General features: G+C 41.3%; 1 protein-coding gene across 2 annotated transcripts in view; it reads right to left on the bottom strand.

Annotated features, from left to right (window-relative positions):
- Positions 1–11,233, bottom strand: part of arhgef12a (Rho guanine nucleotide exchange factor (GEF) 12a) — a 36,789-nt gene that overhangs the window by 18,197 nt on the left and 7,359 nt on the right. Inside the window, exons 2-4 of one of the 2 annotated variants that reach the window (XM_031860718.1) lie at positions 5,102–5,122; positions 4,239–4,330; positions 1,946–2,011 (exon numbers count right to left, since the gene is read on the bottom strand). In XM_031860718.1, the coding sequence (XP_031716578.1) occupies positions 1,946–2,011; positions 4,239–4,330; positions 5,102–5,122 (179 nt within the window). The remainder of the gene's footprint in view (positions 1–1,945; positions 2,012–4,238; positions 4,331–5,101; positions 5,123–11,233) is intronic. The other variant, XM_031860719.1, reaches the window with a different exon arrangement.

Genomic DNA, 11,233 nt, shown 5'->3' with positions numbered 1-11,233 from the left:
GGGCATGGTGAGAGGGTTAGGCAGAGTGTGGGAGTGGGGGGAAGGGAAAGGGGGAGAGGGCAGGGGTGTCAAGGTAAAAGATGATGGGTTAAAGAACTGGTGTGAATATGCCTCTAGATGTTGGTCTTTTGCCTCTGTAGAGGTTTTTGGTTGGTATATACCGAGAGGATCGCTGATCAGGTTAATCCATCTAAACTCATGTATTATTCAGAGGTTTGATTGATCTGAAATCTGCACCCTTTGCTGAAACACAAGCTACTCTAGAGAATAAACTGACCTTTAATACTGACAGAGTACCTTAAGCCCCACAATCACAAAAAGGAGGAACCATTACAACAAATCATTACAGTGACGCATACAAAAGGTCAGACTACTTTGCTTAAATCTAAAAGTCTGTTTAAAATAATCCAGAGCTTCAAGTGCTGTTCTGTGATAAAGGCTTTTCATCTGTGAGTTTATTTTATTCTAAATTGACGCAAGACTGAACACAATAGAGATAACTGACTCAAACACACCTATGCTTTGTTGAATATGATAATAGATGATATCTTGATGAACTGTGCCCTAGACAGAGGTTACATCCGCACTACTACGTTTCCCTTTTAAAACCGAACGCATAAATTTAGAAACAATGACGTAGACACCCGTGTTCGCTACGTGATTGGGTGATTTGTTTCTACATGGATAATGGATTGCAAGCGTTACTGGCCTTGTTGTCTATGCTAGCAGCTGTTGTGCAGTTAAATAAATTCTACATTTTATAATTCTACGACTGCCCACATGCGGAAGAAGCAGCTGTTTTTGGAGCGATTAGCGAGCGGCGTGTCCAGCGGCATTATCAGCCCTACGGAGCGGACGTCTGACGTCACGGTTTGCGGCTTTGAGGAGGGCGATGGACACAAAACAGAGGACTTTACTTTTCTTATTAATGCTTATTTTGTTCTGCACAACTATTGTAAAGTTCACACAGAATCTGTAAATGAACAAAAGCATAAATGCTCTGTAGTGCGACAGGGACTTCAGCCACCTGGCAGAGCTACGAGTGTGAAAACAGACAACGAAACAGAGGAAACGAATGAGAGACGTGTGTTGACCACATTTATGGACCCATCATCCAGTAAACTTTGATTTTTAAGTGTTCATTTTAAAGTAAATTTGATGCGTGTGTGAGAGACAGAGCAAGACCTGCAACCTTGTAACGAAGTTTGAAGAATAAAACTTTTGTTCGTTAAGAGTTTATAGAGGAAGATTTTAAGTATCAAGCACCACCTTTCATTATTTAAGACTACTCTAATACTATTAATAATTACTATAATATTTTCTGTAACCAATCTACTTCCTGTTTACACCGGCAGCCCATGCCCAGTGTACATGAATCGTCATGTCATATTAGTTTTCAGGCTTACAGTATGGAATTACTGTTTAAAGTAAACTATGCAAATGTCTCCTGGTATTCCAAAATCTAACTTTGAAGTTCTACAATCAATGGATTCCAATAGTGACAATTTTTTTGTGGTGAAAAAAAGTTAATAAAACATCACGACAACTTATCAAGCATACAGATGGATCATGAAAAGAGGGGTTTTAATTGGTTTCTATGGTTTTGTATAGATTTTTCTTTTAAAAGTTTAAAAACCAAATATCTCACAATTTGTACCAGTTGTTCTGCTCAACAAGTACACAGACCAAAAGACCAAAACTGTGGTTATTGGAAGCATACCTGTTACCTGTATAGCAGCTGAATCGGTTTACCATACAGCACTACATGCAACTCAGCGCTTTGACCAGCCAGTCATAAATTTAATAATGATTAAAAAATACGTGAAACAAATAAAGTTTGCTGTCACTCTACTTAAAACCAACATCTAGTGGCAATTTCACACCGTGGGCTACAGCATATATAGATGCAGCTGTCACACCAGCCAATCCAGCAGGAGCATCTTACCACAGGACTCAGGCTTCCCCTCTGCTAGCAAACTGCTGCTGCCACTCTTCTGCAGCACCAGAGCTTCTGCTCACAGCCCCCACCACGCAGACAGCACAGCAGTGTACAGAGACACGCACAAACAAGACAAGAACCAACACAAGGAAAGGAAACACAAAACAGGAAAGAGAAAATCATGAGGGAGAAAATTAAATGAACAAATAGGTAGTTTAATAAAACATAATGATTTGGACAGGCAGGAGTGCAGTCACTAAAAAATAAACTCGCTAGTCTTTTGTTGAAAGTGCCTCCAGTCCTATAGGTGGCACTCTACCAACGCATTGCGACTGCGATGATAGTGGTCGCATTTTTACAAACTTTGTGTCCTGCATTAAATTCACCAGCTTTAGTGGTTTAAGCGCAGATTTGATTGTAAAATGCACCAGAACCTTAATAAAATAAACCAAATTTGCGGGCTTTGTGATTCAAAAGTATTCTGGTAATACTTCAAAGGCCTTACCTAACTGGAACTGAGCCTGCGGCTGGTAAAATACCATTTATATCCAAAGCACTTCAGGTCCGTCTCTCAAGACTAGATGGTGGCAAAAGACCCGATGATAAGAATAAACAAAAGATAGTTTATGCTAATAACAGAGGAGGAACCGGTCTTGGTCCAAGCCTTTTTTTAATGTCCAGTATATTTTACACCGCTAAAGATAACTTAACTAGTGGTGTAACAGATCATTGTTGATCCGGGATTTGTACGGATCCCCCCTCACGGATCGGCCCGCATGTGAACCGCGGATTAAAAAAAACATGATCAGGGATCTCTAAAAGTTAGATTTGCTCCTCCCTTTTTTTTCTGGGATCCGATCCGAACCGTGACTTTTATGATCTGTTGCACAACGAAGCTTCATTTTCGCACACGATTCATTTGGAAACATGTGACTTTCGTGAGCCAGCATTAACATCCATTTCTAGAGTATCTGACTACTCCTGCCCATCCTGAATAAACCCAGTTTGAAATTATGACAGAAAAGATGACATCTAGGAAAATATTATCAAAGAGTTCATGCTTCAAGATAACTAAAAGGGGATAAATAGAAATAGAGACGACCACCATGCAGACATGCAAAAGACCATTACACAAATCCAAACATGACTAATGTCAAGAATGACCCGAAGATATAGCTTTCAATTAAATCAGGAATAATCTGCCTCTCTGTGGTTACTTTGCACTTGGTTTAATCACTGCATCATTCCAAAAGTGGAAGGAACCACCAGAGAAACACAAGAGGTTCTAGTGCGGCTCTACACAACAACGTGCAGGTCTTGTATAACCACTGAGAAAGCACATCTTGTCTATGTTTTGTTGCATCATACAGAGATAAGCCGCCATGTGGTGTGGAGGATTTCCTATTTTGTTTTGAATACAGAAGCTTTAGTCATATCTCAAATCATGATTGCTGACAAACACTACAGGGAGTGTCAAACCAGTGGGATTCTGAACCCTAACAATCTCACCCTGCTGTAACCTCGAAACTGGAGCGCACAACAGGCTTAATGGCTTTTTGTTCCTGTCAAGTATGCATCGAGACCACCCAACCACTTTTAACATACGAAACGCACAGTGCACTGATTTATGTTAAACTACAAGAACCACGTGGACATTTAACATGCAGCTGCAGATTTTAGGGTCCTATAATCAAACCTTTCTTTGCTTATCGGCTTAAAACCTGCAACACCTAAAGCAACATCAGCTTGTGCCAAACAGTCGGTATAATGCAGTGCAATGAAGACTTAGCCAATAAACACTTATTATAATGTCCATTAGTTAGAATTAACACACACAGCTCCAGTGGTAAGACTCAAACAATTATCTCAGATCAGACCACACAAGTGAAATGAATGTACAATGTTTAAAGAGAGCACAATACATATATAGCAAGAAACACACACACACACACACACACACACACACACACACACACACACACACCACCTTTCACCATCCCAGCATGCCTTGAGCATTGAGCAAACTATCACCACCACAACTGTTTCATGAGACAGTGTTTGTGTGTTAGAGAGAGAGAGAGAGAGAGCGAGAGAGAGCGAGCAAGAGAGCGAGCAAGAGAGAGAGCGAGAGAGAGCGAGAGAGAGAGCGAGAGAGAGCGAGAGAGAGCGAGAGATGTATGAGGCAGTCAGATAAAGTGATACATACAGAGATAGAGGGACAGGATAGAAAGACAGCAGAGTCTGTGACAGACAGTAAGAAAAGAATGAATAAAAAAACAGAACAGAGGTGGAAAGTTACCTGTCGGGTCAAACTCATTGGAGGGAAGTGATGTTTTGTCACTTTTGGGTTTCTTGTCCGGGGGGTGGTCTTTACTGAGAATGCTGCTGGTTCTAGAGAAACAGAAAAAAAGCATTGGCATTTATCCCGCATGTGCTGTCATATGCAACACTGTAGACTTTTAGAAGAAGCATTTTTTTTTTTGCACGAGATGCAAGCAAGTGAAGGTTCAGGAGGAATTACAACAGCACACAGAACCAGCAATTGTTCACTGTAGCATTGAGAATAATGTGGCAAGATGACCCCCGAGTGTATGAATCACGCTGAGTGCGTCTACTGTATAATGTGACAGCCAGAGAGGATGTGGAGTCGCTCTGCCGAGTGCCCGGGGAGCGAGGCCAGAGAAAGGACGCTCCTCACAGGAGGTGCTACGAGGCCAGACTCCGGCCTGAACCTCGGGAGGCTATGTATGGCTGCTTCTGCCTATGCCGGCCCCAACTGTGAAAGGCCACTGTTCTGTTCACAGTGAAAGGCAGTGATGGACCGCCCTCAGAAGAGGGACCCCTTTGTCCCTCACTCTGGGTGTGTGTGTGGTGCGTGTGTGTTTGTGTGTGTATACATGAGTGAGACGGGGGGGGGGGGGGGGGGGGTATGTTTGGTCTAAGCTCTGAAGACTTCTGTTGCAGCACAGCAGTTCCTAGTAATACCTGCCTCATTTCCCTCATCAGGAACTCTGTGTATGTAAACCACTGGTTGGTGTGTGTGTGTGTGTGTGTGTGTGTGTGTGTGTGTGTGTGTGTGTATGTATATGTGGCCACAGGATGTCATACCCCTAAACATGCATAGATATTTGCAATAGAATTTGAGAAAATAAAAATCCTTACCTGTTTGCTTTCTTGGGAAACCTGCAAGATAAAACAGAAGGCTCATCAGTATCTCACAGCAATGAACTGATAGACGATGAATGCAATGAAGTGAATCAAAGCTGAGCATGTATGCGTAGATGGAGGGTGGAAAACAAGACGCCAAAGCTGACAGCTTCCCCTGAGACCCATATTGTGGTAAACATGATAATCCTGATGAAACATCAGAGTTCTTCAGCTGCAGATTAAAGCCCTTTCCAGGTCAAATGTCTCCTGCCTCTTAGATCTCAGCTGTAAGTACATGTATGTGTGTGCGTGCTGTGATTTAGTTCCTGACAGACATCATGACTTGACTGTAATAATCATCTCCTAATCACATCCATGGCCTGTTTCCTTCGAGGTAGCCTGCCCTGAGAATGATTACTGCCACAGCGTGAGGTAGAGATGACATTATTTAGGGATGCCGTCAGGACCGTAATGGAAAAGGTCGTGTTTTCCAGGAAGTTAGAGATCTATGTATTGACATGCTGTTGTGGCTGATGCAAATTGAAATGTCAATTTAGATTTAGGGAGATACTGCAGTGTTCATTCTCACAGTAGGCGTTTGATCTCATCTTGATAATAAAACCCGATGGAGTGAAAGTAATTCAGAGTGAAATAATGAATTCTGCATTGAAGATTAAAGGTTTTCCACCTCACTTTGACAATGCCTTGGACTGTAAAGAGTGAATATTAGCATCTGTGGGAGTATCAAAAAGTGGACCTGGTAATTCATACATAACAACCTATTTTAACTCCGGTACTCTGTAAGTGATACGAGTGATACAAAGTGTGATATGAGCCACACTTTGAAATGGGCAAAATGACTTATTAAATTTCTAGGTTCCCTGGAAGTCATTGAGAGAATCTATACCAAAAGCTATTTAAAGGCCAATGTTAATCATATATTTTATATTTTATGCACTTTGCACTGAAAGGAAAATCTCCTGAACACACGCATAGACTTTGTGCCAATTAACTAAATCTAAATTATTCCTGGTGGGTTCTGCTCTGAACAGGAGGAGACATGTTTTGCTATTCTTCTTCATGTATTTTGACAAATAGCTAATGTTGAACCACAACATTTTTTATTGTTACCAGTTACCATAAAACCTATGTAAAGATGCAGTTTAATTTGTATTTTATTATTGTGATGAAGTGGAGAGCATGATAAAGATTGATGTCTCAGCCAGGATATAATCCCACAAAAACAAAATACTTTTTTATACTTTATTGTAGGGCTGGGCGGTATGACCAAAAATGCATATCACGGTAGTTTGTAAGATTCTGGCGGTTTCACGGTATATCACGGTATTTTTTTTTTCCACGTTAAAGCATTAATTAATTAACGCCAACCGGCCAGCGAGCGGTGAACAGCTGTTTGTGTGGCGTGGCTTCCGTTCCGTCACTTCCTGTTTCCTCCACCTACACTCCCCTGGGCCCTAAGCCCCTCCAAGTACAGCTTCTTATCACCGTCTAACAATGTACATTTATAACAAATACCACACATATTACACCGTAATCAGCGTTGCATATGTGTCTAACCAAAATACATTTTGTTGTTCAGTCTTTGTTCATCCTGCATCGCTCTTTTCTGTTCTTTAATGTAACGTTACTGGAGCGACAGAGCCTCTCCCAGCTGTTAGCAGACTGTTGTTAGCGAGCTCTACCCAGCATGCAGTTCGGCAGTGAAATTTTATAAATGTACAATTATTAGTGTTACTGTTGTGTTGTGGTGTTTTGCCCTATTAAAGAGCGTTAGTTGTGGGTTGTTAATTGTTGTTATAAAGTTGTAACCATGACTAGGGTTCCCTCTCAAAACAGTTAAGAAACTATCTCCGACCTTAGTGCTCATAGTCTATTGTCTGCTCCATGCTCCGGAGCAGTAGGTGGCAGTAATGCACCAATAAGATGGATGCCAATCGTCATAAAACTAGAAGAAGAAGAAATAGCGCTCTCAGCGGCGAACAATATATTTAGCTGCCTGTTGAAGAGCGACAGAAGTTGTTTCGGCTGTGCACCGGTATGACGGTATATGAAAAATTCATATCATACGCGAAATTGAAACCGGTATACCGCCTCAACCGGTATACCCCCCAGCCATACTTTATTGCCAAGCCTGCATATCTGTATTCAGGGAATATATTTGCTAGGAGGGATAACAGATCATTTCAAGTAAGGTTTGACACTTGTAAAATGTAAATGTAAAATAGTCAAAGACAAGAATGAACCGGTTGCACTAGTATTATTTAAAATCTAAATGCACACAGTATTAGAATACAAAACAGTTGTACGATCACTACACCAGTCTTCCGTAACAGGGAGGACTCATGACTAACTAGCCCACATTAACTCTTTCTCCTGGCGACAGTGCGTCCCATTCAGAGCCATGCAGGAGCAACTGAATGGCCCGTTTATGAAAATGCCTCCGACTGTAATAAGTTCCAGAGCCTCCAGCAGAAAAAAAAAAAAAAATAACTTTAAGTAGCCCACTCCCTAAGAAACCTCTGAATTGGAGAGATGGAAACACATAAACACACACACACACACACACACACACACACACACACACGCACACACACACACTAAACTGGGACATGCGTACGCTCATGGATGGTAAAACTGAGTAGGCAGATGTTGTTCTTGGTCCATCATACAGGAACAAATAAAAACGTGACAGGCAAACCCAGTTCTAACGGGCTGGATGATGCACCAGGCTGCCTAATAACATTTTATTCATGTTAAAACATGAGAAGGAATTTGGTTTAGTATAATATCACGTAGTATCTGTATTTCAAATAACTATGGAGTGACCTGCCTAAGACCCATTTAAGGGCTGAAGAGAGGGAGAAAGGAGGTCATGAAGGAAGATGGCAGCAATGGCCAGAAACAAGAGGAAGGAGATGTTGAAGAGGCAGCAAGAGACTGAAACACAAAGCACGAGATAGAAAGCAAAAACAGAGAAAAAGAGAAAAAGCATATTTAGAAAGAACATTACTGATACTGAACGCAATGGAAGAATTGAACATTTATGCAAGTTAAGCCAAAAAGCAGTAGTGATGAAACAGAAGGCTGCACGCAAAAAATGCGATCAGGACATCGGCATGTACGTATGCTTTTCTAGTCGCCGATCTCTGATAATGTTCCACTGTAAACAACCAATCCGTGTAGAAAATGACCGGAGGAGAGCCGGTAAAGAGGCTAATGCGTTCAGGCTCTGTCCGGTGGAAATGAGTATTGTTGGGCGATGGTAAATTATGAGGTTATCATGATGTGGTCACATGTGATACTTGAATAAATCCAGTTGTTTGAAGGAGATATAGCGTTAGATATTAGAGATGAATTATGACCTGTTTACACTAGCTCTAAGCAGATTATAATACATCATTAAAAATACTAATAACAATGTCTTATCTTTTATTTCCTTATCATTTTAATTGTTTTACGAAAAATTACTGTAACAAAGTAAAACGATGACATTTAGTGACTTCAGAGTGGTTGAAATGATGTTTGGGCCTGGAGCCTTGTGGACCAGCTGCTATAATCAAACAACAAAGGGATCTGTATCTGCCAATATGGATCATGAATAATCTGCAATATATATATCAGCTGCAACAAAAAACATGATCAGGGATCTCTAGAAGTTATATTTGTTCCCTTTTTTGTTTTGTGCTGATCCGATATTTGATCCAATCCGTGACTTTTATGATCTGTTGCACCACTAGTGGTAACCGCCGTATGAGCGTAATGTAGAGTGGCGGCAACAAGATATCCAGTGGGGCATACGCACTGGGAGTCACATGCACTATCATGCACACGCAGCCAGACCGGCTATGTAAACAAAGCACAGAGAAGCTCGGATTACGACACAATTTCTAATTTAGCATCTTTAAAGTGATGGGGGGGGTAGTTGTTGTGTGAGGTTATGGATATTTAACTTAGTGGGATTTTCACAACAACACAAACATACAGTATATTGTGACATATAAAAATGTCCTCAAGATGCAATATTCTAACGCAAACATCAGAAGCAGAGAGTGCTTCTCCAAACCTACAATAGAAACGGTACTTTAAATATATACAATTGTTGAAAGTAACAGTTGCCTGTCAATCAGCTGCGTTGTGTGCACGTAAAAGCAACATATGACATTACACAGAACTCCAAAGAGGCAGAAATAGTTGTACACAAATTGCAATAACTAAAAGTATTTGGTTTGGGCTGCACTTTTTAATGGTGCTTTCAATATAAAAGGAATAACAGCAGCACCTCGGCTGAGTCATGTGTGCCTCCATAGCGTATATATGTATAAATATACAGAAGATGCAACTGGAAAAATGACACAGAGCTGTTATGACTATGAAAATTCTGAGAGGAAAAGTTTGTCAAAAAGAGACTCCAGTCACTGCAAAGCTGACTGCTCATATTAAAGCTTCTCTCTTGAGTTTTCAGTGAAGAGAATCGCTGACACACAGTGACAGCTCATATAACATCACAGCACATCTCTAAGAAACCCTCATAATGGCTCCACATTAGTCTCTGTCCAGTAGACAACAGCTTATTGTTCCATGTCCTGATGATACTCTACTACTCTGTTAAGAACAATAAACAGCGTACACCAGAGCTTAAACAATAGTCGATTGATTAATCAGCAACTGATAAAATGTGCACATTTTAATAACAAAAATGTAGATCTTTGGACAAAAACAAGCAGTTTGGATGCTTCCGCTTGGGCTTTGTGACGGCTCTTTTGCAAACCTAACACTTATTAGACTAAATGATGTATTGAGATTAACTTATCATGCAATGTGAACAGTAGTGACATGTGTATTTAAGTTTGGACTTTTTGTCTTGAGATTATATGTAGATATTGCAGAAACTCTGACAACAACATGCTAAAAACAAGAACATAATTTCCCCTGAAAAGCGACAGACAGTGTTTAAGAATCAATTTCACTCAGCTTGTTTAATTCTTCAGATCCAACTATAAAAGTGTCCCAAGTCTTTCTTGACGGGTCCATTAAATGTGCAGCGAGTGAGAAAAGGAGAAAGAAGGCAGAGTCAGGACAGGGTGGGATGAGAGGGAGGGGCAGCACTGGAGCGGGCCTGGGCTTGAATGCTCCATTGAGGTTTGGTGTTTTGATGGAAAACTGTGGCAGAGCTGGGCCAACTGCAGCAACAGAGGCCGAGACCAGACCAGACCATGAGAGAGAAAAAGTAGCGAGGGAGGGAGGGAGGGAGGGACGAACGGCCCTGAGGGAGCAGGACTCTCTCACACAGACATTTCTGTGAAAGGGTCTCTCAAAACTGAAGAGGAAGGAAAAAAAGTGAACAAAAAGAAACTAGACCGACTCGTGCATGATTCAGGGGAAGCACTTCAGGTTATTCTCAGTTCCTCTTAGAGTCAGGCTAAGCAGATATATATAGAGAGAAGTTTCACTCAACATTGAATTACAAGCAGCTAATATTTAAAAAGAGCCAACGCAAAAAAATAAACCACAAACATGAGGATAAGAGTTGGCAGGGTACATCCAATGGGCCCAAGTTATAAAACAAAGTAGGTGGACGATTGATAAAGTATCTTTACACTGACTTTTTCCTGTCAGACAATGTTGATGTTGTAACTTGTGCAATAAGGAGTTGCTGCAGTAATCTGGAGCAGAGCGACACGGCTCACAGCACAGGTGTTGTTGGGGCCGGGAGAGGTGGGGCCTGTTTGAAACTCGGAGAGGATTGGATGGTTTTGGGAGTTGCCTGGAGGCTACAGAGATCAGACCGAGGGTGTGTTTCATTCCAGGCGGTGAAATACAACATAACCTTGCACCCTGCAAAACACATCCTCAGATGTTAAGATTACAGTGGAAAAACTTGGCAGAACTTGGGGTGTAACTTCTGTGGTGACGGCACAATGTCCTCAGCTGGGTTTTGAGCTGAGTCATGCCACATAATCTGGCAATATCTCCTTTTCAGCTACCCTTCGAAAACTGCTCTGTGATTCTATCTCAATGGTGTAATGATACAGTCTCTTGAATGGCCTGATTCATGCCTGCAGCCTGCCAATAGGAGAGAACACACACACACACACACACACACACACACACACACACACACACACA

This window comes from Anarrhichthys ocellatus, unplaced genomic scaffold (assembly GCF_004355925.1).
Source record: "Anarrhichthys ocellatus isolate YVR2014 unplaced genomic scaffold, GSC_Weel_1.0 scaffold24, whole genome shotgun sequence".
Taxonomy (NCBI): domain Eukaryota; kingdom Metazoa; phylum Chordata; class Actinopteri; order Perciformes; family Anarhichadidae; genus Anarrhichthys; species Anarrhichthys ocellatus.
The sequence above is the reverse complement of the archived record's forward strand: the minus strand, read 5'-3'. Positions and strand labels throughout refer to the sequence as shown.